Here is a 20,967-nt window from a genome sequence, read left to right as displayed (position 1 = left end):
TTGTCGTTGTCAATAACAAATGATTTTTGTTTTTATAAAAAAATCATGTAAATACAACTCATTTATATAAAATATAAGAGGATAAAATTACATGCAAATGATAATAATCTTTTCGAAGTATTATAAAATTAAGAAAAAAAACATTTAAAAAGATTAGTAACAATTTAAAAGGATCAAACTATACTATTTTTTAAAAAATAAGATAGAGGATATTGATTAATATTTAAATAGAAAAAATTAATGAAAAAAAAAATAAACCATGCGCTCTTGTGCTTAGTCAACTATCAAAAAACCTAGGCACACCTTGGCTTGGAAGCCCAAGCCTGACAAATTTTTTAAAAACAAATATTGTTTATTCTATTTTTTTTTTAATGGGTGATCAAATTCTCTATTGTGGAAGATGAATTATTGCCCGCCGGATAGTTTTTCAGTCACCTCTGATGAGCGAAAATCAGGGTCCAAGTTTTGGAATATCAAAAACCTCATTTTCAATTTATTCCCCCCCTAAAAATCAGTTTTTTTAGTGGCCTAAATGTGATCATTTGATTACTTTCTCTCTTCACAATATTTCCCGATGACTTTCTCTCACCTCTTAACATTTAGGGTTTAAAACGTAAAAAAATAAAGTTTAAGAATGAAACATGAATTGCTAAAATAACAAGGGCCAAATATATAGATAAACTAGAACTTTAGGTTTCAAACAAACTTTTTCTACACCAAAATTTAGATGTGATTTCTTTTTCTATTTTTCATAAAAACAAATTTAAACTATACTTGAAATGTTTTAAACAGAAATTCTAATTAATTTTTTTATAATTTGTTTTTATTTTTTATAAAAATACAGTCAAATTACCCTTGAAATATCCTAAACAGAAATCCTAATTATTATTTTTAATTATTGTTTTTACTATTTATAGGCTCTTAGATCTTGTAGTCATGCCAAACCTACCCTTCTTGGGTCTGGTAGCCACGTTTAATTAATTTGTTTTTTATTTTTTATAAAAAAATATTTAAATTATCCTTAAAGTATCCTCAACAGAAATTCTAATTAATATTGTTTATAATTTTTATAAAAAAAAACATTTAAACTATCCTTGAAGTATCCTAAACAGAAATTCTAATTAATGTTTTTTATAAATATTTTTATTTCTTATAAAAAAATATTTAAACTATCATCGAAATATCCTAAACAAAAATCCTAATTAATTTTTTATAATTTGTTTCAATTTTTTATAAAAAAAAATATTTAAACTATCTTTCAAGTATCCTAAACAGAAATCTAAGTTTAGAAATTATTATAAACAACAAAAATCTAATATAACATTTTAGATCTAAAAAATCAAATCATATCTTCCTCTTGAAATAGTTTATTTTTTTATATGTTTATGAATTTGTTATTTCTTCATTAGAAATTATATTTTCTCTTTTTTTTTCTCTTTTTTTTTATGAATTTGTATTTTTTTATTGTTTTTAGTCAAACTCATTAAAAAAAAAGGTTTATTTAATGGGTGCTCATTTATGATTTTTCACCGACGACAACATTATTTTATATTTTTTTTAACAATACTAGACTATATGTGTTTAGTTTCATTAAACTATTTATGTAGTTTTTTTAAAAGAAAATTTTTTATCATGTTTGTCTGAACCTTTTATGTAGATTTATGTTGCAAATGAGGTTTTTTAAAAGATAAGACCAAGTTTATTGGGTCTGGCATGGCTGCAAGACTAGCATATTGGGGGTCAGACATGGCCACCAGACCCACACAACTTGGGTTTGGAGCTTGGGTCTGGCCAGTCCCAGGCATTTACTTAAAAAAATATATAGTTAAAAAAAAAAGATAAAATTTTTATTGAAGGAATAATAAATTCACAACCATAAATAATGAATTGTTTTAGATCTAAAATGTTAAATTATATTTTTGTGATGACTTGTTGTTTATAAATTATTTATACTTCGTTTATAAATAATTTTTAGACCGACATTACTTGGACCTGTCAAACATGTCTGACCCAAGTTTATTTGAATAATAATAATAATAATAATAATAATAATAATAATAATAAGCACAACAACAACAACAATAATCATACCAATAACAATAACAATAACAATCACACAAATAATACAAATACAATAAAAACCACAGCAACAACAATAATAACAATACTAATAATAGAAGATAAAATTTCTATTGAAGGAATAACAAATTCATAAACATAAAAAATAAATTATTTTAATGGGAAGATATAGTTTGAATTTTTAGATCTAAAACGTTAAATTAGATTTTTATGATGATTTGTTGTTTATAAATTATTTATACTTTGTTTATAAATAATTTTTAGACTCATGTTATTTGGGTCTGGCAAACATATCTGACCCAAGTTTACTTGAATAATAATAATAATAATAATAATAGAAGACATAATTTCTATTGAAGGAATAACAAATTCATAAACATAAAAAATGAATTATTTCAATGGGAAGATATAACTTGAATTTTTAGATATAAAACATTAAATTAGATTTTTATGATGACTTGTTATTTATAAATTATTTATACTTCGTTTATAAATAATTTGCAGACTCACGTTACTTGGATCTGACAAACATGTCTAACCCAAGTTTACTTGAATAATCATAATAATAACAATAATAATAGTAGTAGTAGTAGTAGTAGTAATAATAATAATAATAATAATAGCAGTAGTAGTAGAAGATATAATTTATATTGAATGAATAACAAATTCATAAATATAAAAAATATACTATTTTAATGGGAAGATATAATTTGAATTTTTAGATCTAAAACGTTAAATTAGATTTTTGTGATGATTTATTGTTTATACATTATTTATACATCGTTTATAAATAATTTTTAGACTCATGTTACTTGGGTCTGGTAAACATGTTTGACCCAAGTTTACTTGAATAATCATAATAATAATTATAAATAAGAATAATAACAATAGCAATAGCAATAGCAACAACAACAACAATAATAGAAAATAGAATTTCTACTGAAGGAATAACAAATTCATTAACATAAAAAATGAACTATTTTAATGAGAAGATATAATTTAAATTTTTAGATCTAAAACGTTAAATTAGATTTTTGTGATAATTTGTTGTTTATAAATTATTTATACTTTATTTATAAATAATTTTTAGACTTGCGTTACTCGGGTTTAGCATACATACCTGACCCAAGTTTACTTGAATAATCATAATAATACCAATAATAGTAGTAGTAGTAGTAACAACAACAACAATAGTAGTAGTAGTAGTAGTAGTAGTAGTAGTAGTAGTAGTAACAATACAGCAACAACAACAACAATCATATTAATAATAGAAGATATAATTTCTATTGAAGGAATAATAAATTCATAAACATAAAAAATAAATTATTTCAATTGGAAGATATGATTTGAATTTTTAGATCTAAAATGTTAAATTAGATTTTTGTAATGATTTGTTGTTTATAAATAATTTTTAAATCCATGTTACTCAGGTCTGGCAAATATCTCTGACCCAAGTTTACTTGAATAATAATAATAATAATAATCATACTACTACTACTACTACTACTAATAATAATAATAATAAGAATAAGAATAACAAAAAAAAATTTAACAACAACAATAACAACCATGTCACATCCAAGGTGCTTGAGTCTGACAACCATGTTTAACCCAAATTTACTTGAATTTGACAACATGTCAGATTCACAATAGTTGGAATTAGCAGACCCAGGCGCATGAGTCTGACAGCCTTACCAGACCCCAGCAAATTGGGTATAGTTGCCATGCAGACCCGCGCGTTTGGGTCTAGCATCGCATATGGTTGCTAGACCCAAAGTGCTTGGGTCTGGTAACTCATGTCATACCCAAACAAATAACAAACAAAGAAAGGACAATTGTGCACTTTAGTTGTTAGGAAAGAGAAAAGAAAAGAAAAAAACTCAAACAATCAATCACCTGTGGCAATCCAACCATGATATGTCTACAAGCGTTGCTCTATGTAGAGAGAGCACAACTGTGCATCTAGTGATACAACAGATGAGTATATTTGACCATCGGGAAGTGTCTCATGCGCCTTCTTATTGGCGCCGGCGCTGCCCACTCATTGGACTTGTGAAACATGCTCCAACAGCTTTTTGACTAAAAAATACAAAATACAACGTGAAAATATTAAGACACCCCTCATGGTCCTCTTAATTATACAAAATACCCATGTAAAAATACCAAAATACTCGCAAAGGCAAAACTTTTTTCTTGTCTTATCTGAAGCTAAAAGCGTTATTTGCTTGTACTTGAAAATTGAAAAACTTGATTGCCCTTGTTGAAGAAAGCCAAAGAAATGTTATCCGCTCGCGAAAAGATGAGAAATTGAAAGTGAAACTACTATTACAATCCACAATGAAATGTCTCTTGAGTTATAGTGATTTTCCCATACCATTTAGCTTTTGTTACACACACACACACATATTCGTTGAATATTTGTAAGAAATTAAAAAAAAAATATGTATATTAAATTTATATATAATTATTCATAAAATAACTTCTAATATTATAAAAATATTCTTTAATCTTATTTGAAAAGTATGATATTATTATATGACTTTTAAAATATCACTGAAATTATTTTATTTGAAAATATTAAAAATAAAATAACTAAATTAAAAAAATTAGATAATAACCAAGAGAGTCAAGCCCAACCACGCCAAGGCTTGAAAGAACAATCCATGCGCGACTGGGCTTACAAGGCCAAGTTCATGGTCTTGACCTTAAAAAAAAATAGCAAATTACATATTTTTCGTCTAGATATACAACATATTTTCTAATGCAATAATTGTTTTGCCACCTATGATAAATAACAAATGGGGATCGGAACTTAAAAATTATATTTCAACTAGTTTTTATCTAAAAACATCAAAAACACATTATATGAATCTTTATAACTTTATTTCCAACTACGTAACATATTATAATCAACATAAAAATTCAAAATCAAACCAAAATGTATTTTTTAGATTCAATCTACTTTTTTTTTCTTACATAAGTCTTAAACTAAATTAATTTTTTTTTCAAAATATACTTATTAACACCAACATCATACTTTTTTTTTTGTGATAAGTTGAAAGCTTTCTCTCTTCTCAATACCTCTTTCTCTTTTATGTATTAGAAACTAAAATATGATATAAATAAAATTTATAACCAAACTTTAAACTTCGAATACAAGTGGGATGATATTAAAAAAAAGCTAGCCTCATTAAACCGTATATGTTACGGTGTGATGCATAGTGGAACACTATTTTTTTTTTAATAATTTAATTTTTATTTTGGGTTTTTATTTAATTTTAATAAGGGTAGTTTTGAAATTTGAAGTCCAATCCCTTCTTTAAAGTCGAGTGAGTCCAAGAAGACAGAGAGGGAAAAAAACAAGAAGTTCCGAAAAACAGAGAAGAAACCAGAGAGAATTTTTATTTTTTTTTAAAAAAGAAAAAAATTAGAAAGGAAAGAAGGAAGGTAGGAAATAAAGGGAAAATCACACAAAAATGGGAGATGCTGTATTGTTTGTTGATGATTTGCAAACTAGCTGTGCAATGCTGTGTTTTTTTGTTTTTTTAATAATTTAATTTTAATTTAGTTTTTTATTTAATTTCAATAAGGGTAGTTTTGGGATTTGAAGTCCAATTCCTTCTTTAAAGTCGAGGGAGTCCAGGAAGACAGGGGAAAAAAACAAGAAGTTCGAAAAACAGAGAGGAAACCAGAGAGAATTAATTTTTTTTTTAAAAGAAAAAACTAGAAAGGAAGAAGGAAAGAAGAAAGGAAATAAAGGGAAAATTACACAAAAATGGGAGATGTTGCATTGTTTGTGGATGATTTGCGAACTAGTTGTGCAATACCACACTGTAGAATTTGCCATGAAGCAGAATTTGAAAGCTGTAAAAGCTTGGAAGCTCCTTGTGCTTGCTCTGGAACTGTCAAGGTAAGCTAACAAAATCACGAAACCTCACGTTCTTCTACCTTTTCTTGTGAGAACCTTTAGTTTTGATTTTCATCTTCTGTTCATGACTCTTTTTTTTTTTGTCTCTGTTTCAGTTTGCACATAGAGAGTGCATACAGAGATGGTGTAACGAGAAGGGAAACACAAATTGTGAAATATGTCTCCAGGTTTTTTGAAACTTGAACGATTTATCTATTAAGGCATGTTTAGAGCTGCGCCTGCATGTTAAAAATGAACTAAAAAATAAAATACATTTTAAAAAACAATTTCTAACAGCCTCTCAGGAGTTCCTCTGCTCTCTTATTTGTTTTGGTTTCATGGTTTGTCTTATTGTTTCATTTTTCCTGTCAGCTGTGTTGCAGATACTTTTGATTATATGAATCAAGTATTTGTTCTTTATTTTACTTATCTGTTTTTCAAACTTTGAAAACATCAGTTTCGGTTTTCTTCGAATTTTCGAGCCTGCAATCTTGTCTTTATCCATTTTCTTAATGTATGCTGTAGGTTCTCTAATTGTAGCCCATGAACACAGAACTTTCTGTATTAGAAGGAAAAAGGAAAGCTTTCTATGATTTTTTTTGGATGAAATTCGTAATTTGGTCTTAAATGGGTTTAGTCTTCTCAATTTCAAAGATATATTAGATAATTAATTATATTTGAATTTTTTTATTTTTTTCCAGAATTATGAACCAGGATACACAGCACCTTCAAAAACGTGTGAGCTGATTGAGGCAATGACGATTAGGTACCTTCATATTTCCATTCAATAATTTTCATAAATTGTAGATAAAAAAAAAAAAAAAACGCCTGGCAGTATTATCCTCCAACTGCATGTGCGCGTTTTAGAATTCTTGCGTTCCCTTTATTTGCAAGCTTCCTCCTGATATAAAACACACCAAGCAAATTGGTCACAGCTGTTTGCTACTTGGTCCTTGAACCACGACTACTTTTTGTCCTTTTCACGTCTTTAGCCTTTCTGTTGTTTTTGGAGCTGTCATGCATATGTCAACTAGTAATGTAGTACAATCATGAGTGATTGTGGCAGAGATAGTTTGGAAATTCCAAGAAGAGAACATGATCCGGAAAACCAAGAAATAGAAGCCACATCTGAAAGAACAACAGCTGACTCTCGGTCTTCTTGCTTCCGGTTTTTGGCTATAACAGTAGGTTCTTGTTCATTATACGATGCTTGAAAGTACATTTATTAATGCTTAGTTTAAGAAGATTATGATAAAAGAAAAAAGAGGAAATGTTAGTTTAGCTATGGCCTGGTGTAATGGGGAACTTCGGTTCGCCGGAATCTTTTGTAACATTTAAAAATTCGGTGGGATCGCATAGCTAAGTTACTGATTCATTCAAGCTGCCCTAGAATCAGTCAAATTGAAGGTGGAGAACAGTTGTTTAGTAGCAATAATGTGGGCCAAAACCCCCACGGCCATGCAATAAAAGCTCGAGTTTATTGATGGACTGTTCCTTCATGATTTTTTCTGCAGATTACAGCCCTTATGCTTTCGAGACATCTTTTCGCAGCAATCACCGGCGGAACAGAGGACTACCCATTTACACTTGCTACTGTGAGCATTTGATTCCCTAATGGTGGCTGTTCACACTTCACAGTTCAACCTACCTGTATCCTTTCCAAATTGATTCTCTTCCTGGTGAATTTTGCAGATGCTTGTCTTAAGAGCTTGTGGAATTCTATTCCCAATGTATGTTGTTTTTCGGACACTTGCAGCAATTCATAAGAGCATTCGGTATCAATATCAGGTGAGAACCCTTTACAACAATGGACAAAGTTCTGTATAAAATCTAAACGGCAAAGATTATAAACCTTCTATTTGCAATTTGAAGCGAGCAAATTTATTCCTGTAAACATAAATGACCATAGAAGATACGACACCAAGAGCTCTTCAGTTAATAATATCTGTGCGAGCTAACAAGAACATTTTAATTCGTTTTTGCTCATCAGGATTCTGACGATGACGATGATGAAGAAGATTACAACTCAAACTCTGAGGGTGATGAGCAACAGCATTTAGTATAGGCATGCTCCTAATAAATTTTATGATTTTTTTTTTGTTGTATGTGAGCATTCCATCAGTGCTCGTCATGTCATTATTCTTCCCCATTTTGAGGGTAAAAGTGAAGAATTGAGCTTTTAGAAATCTGTCGCATTCAAGGTGAGGGTGAAATTTCACATTAATAAAACCCCACCCAGCAATACCACCCAATAACTAAAAAGCTGAAACATGCCGGTCGGTGGAATTGAACCACCAAACTGACTCGTCATCTGCGTTCACTTTCAAAACAAGTCACATCACTCGCATTACGTACAAATTCTTCCATGATATGGGCATAGCCAACAACCTCTTCCTTTTGTTGCCTGAACCCACCCCTTTGACATTACAACCATCTCTGATCGGAGCACTATCCCTTATCCTTTCAATATTCCATCACCAATGTTATATTTCAATTGCAATTATAATTGTAATATAATATCGGTATTATAATTATAATTATAAAACAAGGTAAAGAAGTTAGATAATTGATTGTTTTAATTGTTGGAACTCCTCATCCAATTTACTTTTTTTCGTCCATCTACTTTCTTTTTATGTAATCCTTCCGCATTTATTTCATTCGAGATTGACATTAATAGTTTGTTCCACTGAGCATGATATGGGGTTTTTCACATAGACAAAAAAATTTGTGTGCTCAATTTTATGAAAGATTGTTCAGAGATTTTTTGTTTTTCAAAAGAAAAAAGGGACTACAATTCAAAATTATGAAATAATGTAGTCATTTTTGTCCCTGAAAGGTAGGAAAAAAACAGGTGAAAAATCTGAAGGTAGGAGAGAAAAGATAAAAAAGAAGAATTGGTCACTGGAGCCACACTAAAGCTTCATGAACTCCCCGCATCACCATGGGAGAAAGCCTCTACTGAGATAATTCTAGAGACACTAAGGAGGCCATCTTCAGAGCGTAGAGGAAGTCACACACCCCTTTCCAATATGGCAGTTCCTCTTGCACGCAGACATGTGTCTCTTGATGAGTCCTTACCCCTAGATCGAAACGTTACGATTCACTCTGGTGTTGCTTGCTGGTGGAGATTGGGATGAGCAATAAGCGCCAGGTAATGTTTTTCCTTTTCATTGGATTTAATCCCTGATTCTATAATAATTATTTAATTGAGTCTCGAGTTTCATCCCGTCAAGCTCAAGCCCTCTTCTTTCAATTTAGTGTTTGATTCTCTAATAACTCTTTTATCTAGTTCTGAATTTTATTCCACCTAAGACCAATAAAGGTCCAACCCGAGAGAGAATAAAGAAAGGGGAAAGAAAGATGGCAAATAAGGTTAGCACTATAGTCGTGTCTATGATCTAAGTCGTGAATTTAACTGTTAAATCAGGTTAACCGAGGGGTTATTCAATATGTCATCATCTCAATATTAAACAGAGATGTCATCTTAATTTTTCTTTAAAGCTAGCGCATATTTTTACTGATTGTTTGGGTTGCCTTTAGACTCACCAAATTGAATGAGTCATGTCATGTCAACTTTTACATAGTAACGCGTGTATTACACATGCCATATATTTATTTCCCCCCCTTAATCCATTTTATAATAACTCTTCAATTAAGTCTCAAATTTCATCTCACCCAAACCAAGCCCTCTTCTTTTAATTTAGTCCTGATTCTTTAATAACTCTTTAATTTAGTCATGAGTTTTATCCTACTCAAACCCAATGAAAGCCGAACCGGGGAGAGGAGGGAAGGAAAAGGAAAGAGATAGCTTGCCAATTGGGATAATGCATTGCACTCATGTCCATAATACGCTAATCTTGTATGGTTACAGGAAAAGGAAAGAGATAGCTTACCCAAGTCACGAATTTAACAATTAATCCAGGTATTTATGGTCACAGGAAAACCTTAATTGGTTTACAAGGGAGAAAGGTCTAAACTTATGTTATATGTAAATGAGATGTCACCTAGTATTTATGGTCACATGAAAACCCTAATTGGTCTTTTAGAGTTCTAAGGTAAGGGATTGATCATGCTAAAGAAAATATATTATCACCCTAAAGCATCTTACCTGAAATAAGCTGGATTATTACTTGTCTTGCATTCTTAATAGGTTGTTATGCATGTTATATTGGTGGTCTATTTACAGTGGTATAAATGAGTCTACTATAATGAGTTAAAGCTTGGGTACAAAGTGGATATTTAGGCTTAAACTTATTCGTTCTAAACTTCAGGTCATTTTTTCCAATCCTAATTGCTATCAGGATGGTGACTGGTAAGGGTTTATTCACTGTAATAACGACTATTGAACTGACATATCTAAAACCAGTTACTCTTAATAAAGACCTGTAATTATTGGTGGTCTTTTTAGGTAATGTAAGTACATAACCAGGATGGGCTTATGTGGGACCCAATTGAACTAGCCCTAAACCTAGGTGGGTTATCACTAAACATGTGTTTATGTAACTATGGTCTATGGACAATGAACAATAAAGGTTCATTTATCTTATGGTACTAGATTCACTCATTTGTTTTTGTTGAATAAAGCTTTATACCATACTCCTAAATATCCAAATAGTGACATTTATAGAAACATTTATTTGAAAACAAGATATAGTGGTATTAAATGTCCTTTTATGAACCAAATTTGGACAATAACCTTTATAGGTTTATTTTTGTGAGGTTGTGTTCTTGATATGAATAATCATGTTGGTGATTCATTTTTAGAATGTCTCTCCTAATAAATATTTGTGCACACCAGTTGGTGGAGACTCGTGTATGCATAAACATTGTAAGTGGATAATTAATTTAAGTTTTCTTATTTATCATCATGTGTTCTTTGGAGAGAGACTCACTAAGGAATTTAATATCTCTAATTAACACCTAAGTGTAATAACAATGAGCATTCATTAACACCTAAGTGTAATAACAATGAGCATTCATTTTACACTTGGAAGCCATTAGTAGACATTGAAATAATTGAATTGACTAACATGTCGCCTTTAATTTACCCAAAAATACAATGACCCGTTAAGGTTCATTTGTACCAAGAAATCCTTAATAGACATTTGATTTAAAGGCTTGTATGTTTCAAGAGAAGACTTTTTATGTAACATCCTCAAATTATAATATCATGAAATCTTAAATATTTCTTTACGAATGTCAAGTATTGAATAATGTCTAAGATTATGGAATTTTTTTTTGGTTGAAAATTTTGCCAGAGTTTCCTCTATTTTTGTTGGTACCAAGTTATCAACAACATTTCTATTATGTGTCATTACAACTTTATCTTGATCCAATCATCCCGGATCACATATCATTCATCAATCAATCTCTCAATACTTATACTTATCAATATATTCAAGTCTCATAATATTAATTAACAAGTCAACATAAAAGAATTACTAATACAAATTGAAAAATAAACAATTTCATCACTAAAGAGTAATAAATGCTAACTAACTACATATATGCATTTAGACTAAATGAATACAATATTAAGATTAAGAGTCATATTGTCTTAAAACATATATATATATATATATATAGACACACACACACACACACACACATCCATTACATTCTACACATCTTCTATTTGATTTTTATAACGTAAAGCTTTTCAAAGAAAATAAAGACATATAAATATTACATTCCAAAATGATAATTCATAAATAGAAAAATCCTACATCTAACGATCTGCATCACCTCACGATGTACTTGTTTCAACAATAACCATATTAATTAATTTACTCAATATCTTATTCATATATTAATTATTTTACTCTTAACCTTTGAAATTTAATACTTCTAACTTCAATCAATTAACACATAATCTTTTCAAAACTTAAATGTGGGGCATGTGATATCAGGAAAAGGAATATCTATGGATCCAAAAAATATAGAAGCAATAATGCAACAATAGCTTCTCCAATGACTCGATTAACTTGAAAGGAAGTTCAATTTGAATGGTCAAAGGAGTGTGAAGCTAGTTTCCAAGGGTTAAAAACAATGTTAACATCAACTCCAATGTTAGCCTTGCTAAAGGGACAAGAAGGAATTGTGGTGTATAGTGATGCTCCCATTAAAGGTTTAGGATGTATACTTATGCAACATGGAAGGGTAATCGCTTATGCATCTAAACAGTTGAAACCTCACGAAGTAAATTATCATGTACATGATTTGGAGTTGGCAGCGGTTGTATTTGCATTGAGGATATGACTACATTATCTGCATAGAGCACAAGTGCAGATTTTTACAGACCACAAAAGTTTAAAATACTTCATGTCGCAAAAGGAATTGAACATGCTACAAAGGAGGTGGATGGAACTAATCAAATATTATAATTGTGTCATTGATTATCATTCGGAGGGAATAAATGTTATAGTAGATGCCCTAAGTCAGAAGAATAAAGCTTTTATTGGTGGATTACTTGTGAATTGAGATAGAGAACTCTTAAAATTGGTAAATTCAATGTGCATTTGAGTATGAATTCGAGGGGATGCTTATTGGCAAAGTTAGTAATACAGTTTGACATGAGAGAAAGGATTCGAAAGGCTTAGCTTGTTGATCCTGATAACAGGCAACATCCAGATAAGAGCAATCTCTCCATCTATGCTCCTATCTGCAAATATAACATCTACCAGGTATAGTTGAGCAATCTCCCGAATGTTTATGCTCACACCTTACACATAAAGGGTATGTAACTGTTCTAGTCCTTTTAGTAGATCCACCCGACAAACCAGTTATATATCCTGGTTTGTTTTCTTATATGTGTATGAATTTAAATTTCGAGGACGGAATTATTTTTTTGGAGGGGAGAACGTAAACTCTCTGGGCGAAAAATAATAAATTGACTAGTTTTATGTAAAATAAAATTCGTAACTCTCGATCGAGTTATCAGAAAATTCTAAAATTTATGTGAAGCCTTCTAATATGATGCCTTAGCTTGGGTTAAAATTTCAGAATTTTTGGAAAACATTCAGAAATTTGACGAAAAATCACAATTTGACCAGTTTTACGTTATTGGGCGTAATTTTCAATCCGACCATCAGATTGAGATTAAAGTTTACAAGAGATCTTAAAATATATTGAATAAAATTTGGTTAAAATTTTAGAATAAACAGAGCTTGGTAGTGTTAAAAAAAAAAAAATAAGGACCGTCAATAGAAGGAAAATGACTCATTAAGGGCAAAATAGTTATTTGCCATTAAAAATAAAATAAATCAGCTCTCTCTTCCTTTTATATGCTACTGATTGGGTAGAAGCAGAATGGAAAAAGAAAGAAAAGAAAAGGCGAGAGAGAAGGAGAGAAAAGAAAGGAAAAAACATAAAACCAAAGAAAAAATAAGAAAAGTGAGAGAATAACCTTATAAACTTACAAAGTCTAACTTATAAAACACTAATCTAAGAAAGAATCAAGTGAAGGAAGGAGGAATTGAGAGAGGGAATTTGGCTAACCTTGGGAGAGAAGAGAAATTGAAAGAAAGTCAATTGGTAAGCATGAGAAGTTTGGATTTAATGTTTGATTTAGATGTTTTTAAGCTTACTTGATTAAGTTAGGAAGTAATTTCATGGAATTTTACTTTAATTTCCCTTAAATCCTTGATTGAACTTAGGGTTCTTATGGGAATTTAAAGAAATTAGGAGAGAGAAAAAAAATGATGAAGTTAAAGTGGAATAGCATAAAAACAAGTTGCAACACTCAAGGATATGCAAAATGCCTCAAAGCTCAAAACCTTAAAAGATAAAGATCCCAACCTTTCCAGTACCGTTCCTAAAAGGTAAACAATAACACAACTAATCTGAACCCAAGTCATAAAACCCTATTTTGCTCACAAATGGTAAACATTAATATAAACCAAACATTCATATCAAAGACAGTTGCACAAACTAATCTGAAATTCGGTCATAAAATCAATTTTTGCTTAGAAAGGGTAGGCATGAATGTAAATCAATCATTTACATTAAAAAAAAAAAAACCAACACAAGCATCTTAAGATTGGTTTTAAACATGCATAAAAAAATCATTGTGAGATATAGAAAGAGACACATAAAATAACCACATTATACATCACAATCACAATCACAATCACAATCACAATCGGAGGTAGATCTAGAGCAAGACCTGGGCCACGGGTTGGTAGAATCAATCCAGATTTATTCGAATCAATAGAAGAATAAAAATAGTTTTAAATCCAACTTGGAGGTCAACCTGGAACTAGATTTGGGTCACGGGTCGGGATGGTCAACTCGGCTTGATCCAAGTCAACGTATGGATAAAAATAGTTATTACTATAGTTTAAAACCTAACTCAGGAGTCGATCCAGGACAAGGCTCAGGCCGGGAGAGTCAACCCGGGTTGACCCAAATTTAAAAAAAAAAGTCGAAGCAATCTTGTTTTGACAAAAAAAAATTCAAAAAAATCAATGAATTTTTTACTCATGTTTTATCTTAGATCAACTGAGTCGCAGGTTGACCTAGGTTTTTGACCAAGTGAGGTCAAATTAATTCTTCCTTTATTTTTTTCTTAAGCTCAAATCGGTTTAGACATCGGGTCAACCAAGTCCCTTCTAGTGTCTACCAAACACAAAATAAATTAAATTATTTGGTTCAATCCAGTTCAAAGCACACCAAATACAAAACAAGATAATTATTTATCCACTCCCATTTAGTCCAATCCAATCAATACTCACCAGCATACCAAACTATTAAGTATCTGTTTATCTAGCTATGTATCTTTACAAAGCTAATTAGCTACTTTTTATTAGAACTCGTGAATAAAAGTAACTGGGTTGTGTATGCTTCTAGTACTCTCTTTTTTAATTTCTCTTTCTTTTACCATTAAAGAGTAGTCTGGTCTGTATGTTCGTAACAAAAATGAGAATCTACCAATGTTATTTTATTTTAAAATATTAAACTATATGGTAACTGAAGTTTATTTTTTACAAATAAATTAGAAGGAAGAATTTTGTAATGACAGAAAGGAAATTCTAATAATTTTTTGTAATCTTGGCTTTGATGCATCGTACACGCTTCAGTCTGTCGGTAATTCTCTAAGTGCTATTTAACATATCGCCATTAGGAGAATCATATGTAATTTCGTCGGTGAGTTGCAGTGGCATTCAAAGTAATTAAATATTACCAACAAATTGAATTATTCCGATAATAACTCCGTCGGCAATTCAGTTGGTAAAAATATCTTGTCATCATACGATATACCTTTTTGAATTCTACTGTAATATTTCCGTGGTGTGTTTGTCTATTTTCAAAGTAGTTTTAGTGTATAAATGGATTGGATAACAGTTCTTCATGCAAATTGCATTTAGTAGTAATACTTGCTGATTTTATGCTATTTTTCCTTTGCATTTAGTTACCAATGCATTTACGTGTTAACTTGGTTAAAAGAGTAGAGCATATAAGCTGCCTTTTCGGATGGGCCAAAGCACGATTAATCAAAAGAAAATTCACAGAGATGGAGTTAATTACAGGGTTCAACAAGGTGATCGTTCTGATGTTGATGCTGATGCTCTTGAGGAAAACAACAGCATACTCGGAAGAGTACGATAAGAAGTGCTATGATAAATGTTTTAGAAGCTGTGTTGATCAAGGTAATATACCGTGGCAGTGTTCGTCTCACTGCATGGACGCGTGCAGCAACAATTTAGATGTAATTCGCTACTGCAATGTTGGTTGTTCGCTTCAAAATTGCAACAAAATCATGGACGGTAACACCAACCCCTTCTCTTGCCTCTACTTTTGACTTGAAAGCCTAGATATAAGACTCGTTTTGGCATGGTAGGATCCACTGGTCGTCAATGAAGTCCTTTTCAAATCTTTCTACCTATCATAATTTTTTTGAATAACTAATTATTTCTTTGTGACAAGTACTTGACTAATTTGCTACAAATGGATTGCTCATTTTTGTGCCTTAATTCCCATTTATCTCCCTCTAATAAAATAAATCAACATGGATATATGCTAGCTTTATAGTGTATATGCACAAATAGTTTTGAAATCTATTCATATGTGTGTAAATTTATTACCTTTTTAAAGTGTTTTTGATGCACAGATGAGGTGAAAAGGCATATTTGCTTGAAGGAGTGCTCGAACACTCACTGCAACCCCAAACACTTCAAGAAGTCTCCGTAGCATCTGCTCTTTCATATTTGGAGCAATATATCTACAAGTAATGTCATGATAAATAATCAAATGATTAAGGGATGAATCATCCTTAATTATCGAGTAATTAAACCCATGGCTGTAACATCAAGCTGGTTGTTGTGCTTCATTATGTTAATGACTATACAACTTTAAATTTATATATTTAAACTTTTGTTTTTCCACAACCACCTCATGATGAGATGGAATCCAATCATTCAACCTTTTTGATATTGAGAATAAATTTCTATGTATTAAACAATTAAAAAAATAAAAAGAAATATAAAAATATAAAAGAAAAAGACTAGAGATTTATTGATATTGCATGATCACTATAATTTAAAGGAATATATCTAACATAACTACAAAAAGATTATATATAGACTAAATTGAAAAGAAAATAAAATATTATTCTATTCTTAATAAATAAAACAAAATAACTTATATTTCTTATTAATACTATGAAAATATATTCACCTCCATAGACTTTGAAATTGGCAAAGCAGATGGAAAATGGTTGAATAATTATAAAATCGTATGATCTACTGAATTTAACATTATTTTTTAACAAGATTCATTTATTATTTATTTAATTTTAATTAAGTGCTCAACAGTAGATTCTTCACCTTAATTAAGAAAAAAAAGAAGAAGAATGGAAGTAGTCTTTTGAATGTTTTTATAGGATAAACAATATTCAAATAATACATAAAACAATATAACATACAAATGTAGCTTCAAATGTTGGATCAAATACTGTATATTTTTTGAGTCTTCCAAGAAAGATTAGTACGAAAACCAAAGAATAAACCACATACTAACTTTTCTTCACAATCTTTCCTATGTGTTAGAAACTGTATGATATGTGATAAAATACACCAAGAGATCTTCCCCTTACACAGGTACTCAGGTAGGGATAGAAGTACAGGGTGGTAAAGATACTCCTTCAATTTTTTAAATGCCTCGTTATGTTCTTGATATTAACCCACTTCACTCTGTTTTCTCAACGCTTTGAAGATCGGGAAATATTTATCAATCAATCTACCCATTAACCTATTTGAAGTTGCAACTTTATAAATCAACCCCTGCACTTATATGACCATTCAGGGAGGATTCATCTCTATAATAACTCAATTTTTCTCTGGGTTTGCTTTGGTCTCTCTACAAGTTATCATAAAAACCAGATTTTTCCCTTGCTTTACACTAAATGCACACTTCTTCAAATTAACCTTTATGCCATACTTGTTCAAAGTAGCGAAAACATTAATTCTCAGGGTTTCTAGGATGGTCTATGGAAGATACAATCTTTTTTTCTTTTTCTTTTTTTATATATAAGGTATCTTGAGTCAGCTTATATGCACCGAACTAGATCCCTACACCCCCAACAAGACTTGTAAAACAGGATTTATGCCCTGATCAGTATTAGTAAGCAGAAGAAGTCAAACTAAAAATTATACAAGGTCCATTTTACCAACTTATACCTTGTGGTCCGTGAACATCAATATTAGTGAGCAGAAGAAGTCAAACTAAAGCCTATATAAGGAGCATAACTCTTGACCGCCATCCATTTTACCAACTCACCCACCCACTTATGATTTAGAAGATACAATCTTTAAAATGCATGCTTCAATTTTATATCTCAATAAATTCTCAAAGACCTGGCTACTAACCTTTGATGTGTTGTTCCTCTGTTCTTCAGACCGAACAACACTACCTTGTAACAATACATTCCCCAATCAATCATAAAGGAATTTTGTCCTCACCTGCCTCTTCCATTCTTATTTGATTATAATCCAAAAATATATTTGAAACCTTGTTGTGGAATCCACCATATGGTCCATCCTTAGGAGTGGATAACAATCTTTAATTTGAACATGTTTGGGTAGGAAAAGTTCATACACATTCACCATCTCTCTTCTTTTTTAACTAAAAGCATATTTGTTAATCAATCTGCATATTGAACTTCCCTAATAAAGCCCGCTTCCAGTAATCTAGCCACTGTTAAATTGAATAATTATAATTATGACATGGACTTTGGACCACACAATAAAGGGTGTTCAATCCTCTTTTATTATATTACATGTGAAATCGGAGTCGTTAGGATTTGGATCTTGATTCAGGAAAGGAAGCTACAAATCCATTCTCAGCCAACACAACATGTCCTGTTCTGGTGAGATGACACTCTGGTTTGAATCTCAGTGGCTCGTCCCAAACTTTAAGGTCCCTAATCTGCTAAGAATAGCATAACTACCTTGCGGGATGAAATGGTTGGAGACTACTGTATCAGCCATGGACACGCGAGGAATGTTCAATGGTGCAACAGGGTGGAGCCGAAAGGCTTCTCTAGCGCAGACCTCGACGTAATTGAGTAGTGCAGAATCTGATTCTTGAACCAGTTGTTGCTTCCCAACCACTCTATTCAGTTCTTCAACAAACATTTTGAGTATCCCAGGGCTGTTTAGCACCTCTGCAAATGCCCATTCGCAAGCATTTGATGGATTGTCCACTGTTGCTAAGATTATATCCTGAGAATATTATAATGTATAGTTCAAAATCATTACTAAAATGTAAATCTAGTAATATGTAATTATTTAAAACTAATAGAAAAGTTGTGTCTGTAATTGTAAAATAATTATCTCAAAAAATAAAAATTAATTAAATGCAAGCTCTTAGATGAAAACTTAAAAGTGATTTTATAGCATTAATTCAGAAAGTAGAAAATATTTAGATAAACAGTTAAATAACTCAAACCTACCCTAAGCACGTTATCTCTTGAATTACTTTTCTAGCCGTAGGTCCCAACAACAAACACGATGATTTTTTTTATCTAATGTTCTTCATGTACCTCATATCTAATATTCAGCCTTTCCATTTCTAATATTGGACATATTACATTATATACAACAAAACACATCTTTAGCTTATTTAATATTCTTCATATGCCTCATATTCAAAAGTCATTGCTTTTTGTTGAGATATTTTGCCGTGATAATAATGTTTATTTTAAATTTCAAGCGTTTGTGCTTTATGTTAAGGATCTTAACACCAAGTCAGTGCTTCTTTCTGGTCAGAGTAAAGATGATCTCTAAGTTTTGTCCGATTCTTCTGCCATGTCAATTCCTCAGGCTTACTGATCTCCTTATGTATCTACTTATGTTGATATCTGACATCGTCAATTGGGTCATCCTACTTCTCGTGTTTTCATTTTTTTTAGTATCAAATAATAAACTTACTTGTAATTCTCGACGTTCAACCTCTCAATGTTAAGCATGTTAGTTATGAAAGTCGTCGTGTTTGTTGTTGGGACCTACGGGTCACAAAACTTCTGCTCCACTTGATTTAATTTTTAGTGATGTTTGGGCCCTGCTTCTATTTTTTCTTATGATGGTTTTTATTATTTTGTTATTTTTGTTGATGCGCATACAAAATATATATGGTATTATCTTTTTGTTGCAAAATCTGATGTATTTTCTGTTTTTCATCGTTTTCAAGCTTTTGTTGAGGTTCAATTTTTGGGAAAAAATAAATCTATTCAGACTGGTTGGGGTGGTGAATACCACAAGTTAAATACTTTATTTCAGACTATCGGTATTCATCATCATTTAATTTGTCCTTATACTCATGAACAAAATAGAATTGTTGAACGTCTTCATTGGCATATTGTCGAAACTGGTCTTAATCTTCTTGGACAGTGTAAAGCATCATTACAGTTTTGGAATTATATGTTTGAATCCTCAGTGTATCTTATGATTTGTATGCCTACTCTTTTCCTCCACAATAAGTCACCGTTTGAGTGTTTTTTTCATCATACTCCTAATTATGATTTTCTACGTACATTTGGGTGTCTTTTCTTTACATTTTTGTGTCCATATCATGCTTATAAATTAGATTTTTGTTCCTCTTCATGTGTGATTTTAGACTATAGATCCTCTCATCTTGGTTATTATTTTCTTGACATCACATCTCAAAGTATTTATCTCTCATCATGTCTGTTTTTATGAATAAGTGTTTCCTATTGACAAATCTAGATAGATGCCAAGCCTCACAACACCTCTCCACGTCATATTGCTACTACCCACTTGCCTAATTTGCTTAATTCTCTAATTTTTCACTCACCTGATCTTACAACCTTTCTACCACTAATATTATCTACCATTCTTGCCACTTTAAGACAACCCATCAGTCTTGTTTTTATGTCATTGTATGCTTGTTTATCTAATGATCATTCTCCAGGTACAGGTTCTTCTTCTTTAGAGTTGCAATTTTCTAGGTTTGACTTTACTGGTTCTGCTGTTGATTCACCCGGGTCTGCTATTGTCAGCCCAGCATCTCAGTATGAATCTTCTATTGGGTTGAGTTTGGTTGTTGACCTCTCCTCCTATCCTCTGCAGTAGCATACAGTTTCAAACTTACCTGCCTCGTGTTTTGTGGTTCGTCAACATCATATGGTTATTTGTCCATGGCTGCCAAAGACAGCAAATTTGACGCCTTCTTTTTCTTTATCTGCCAACTTTATTTCTCGAGTACTCTCTCCTCCTGCCTATGAACTAATTACATTTTCTAATGCTGACATGTATGAGGCTTGGCACAATGCTATGAAAGATGAAATTCAGGCACTACGTTCCAACAATACTTGGTCTTTGGTTCCTTTTCATCATTCAATGAATGTCATTGGTAGTCATTGGGTGTACAAGATAAAGCATCTTGCAGATGGCAGTAGTGAGCGCTATAAGGCTCAGTTGGTTGCTAGAGGTTTTACTCAACAAGAAGGTATTGATTATTCTGAG

At 31.3% G+C, this 20,967-nt stretch overlaps 2 protein-coding genes across 2 annotated transcripts; both read left to right on the top strand.

The window, feature by feature from the left end:
* The first annotated feature begins 5,714 nt into the window (after positions 1-5,714).
* Positions 5,715-8,172, top strand: LOC7460453 (uncharacterized). Its single transcript, XM_002301472.4, has 7 exons — positions 5,715-5,989; positions 6,103-6,174; positions 6,688-6,752; positions 7,053-7,170; positions 7,501-7,581; positions 7,679-7,774; positions 7,977-8,172. The coding sequence occupies exons 1-7, from the start codon at positions 5,855-5,857 to the stop codon at positions 8,049-8,051; spliced, it is 642 nt and encodes a 213-aa protein (XP_002301508.2). The 5' UTR covers positions 5,715-5,854; the 3' UTR covers positions 8,052-8,172.
* A 7,291-nt stretch (positions 8,173-15,463) lies between these two features.
* On the top strand, positions 15,464-16,354 carry LOC7481399 (protein TAP1). Its single transcript, XM_006386655.3, has 2 exons — positions 15,464-15,750; positions 16,095-16,354. Exons 1-2 carry the CDS (start codon positions 15,498-15,500, stop codon positions 16,172-16,174), a joined length of 333 nt encoding a protein of 110 aa, XP_006386717.1. The 5' UTR covers positions 15,464-15,497; the 3' UTR covers positions 16,175-16,354.
* Positions 16,355-20,967: the final 4,613 nt, after the last annotated feature.

Source organism: Populus trichocarpa, chromosome 2 (assembly GCF_000002775.5).
Source record: "Populus trichocarpa isolate Nisqually-1 chromosome 2, P.trichocarpa_v4.1, whole genome shotgun sequence".
NCBI lineage: Eukaryota > Viridiplantae > Streptophyta > Magnoliopsida > Malpighiales > Salicaceae > Populus > Populus trichocarpa.
The sequence above is the reverse complement of the archived record's forward strand: the minus strand, read 5'-3'. Positions and strand labels throughout refer to the sequence as shown.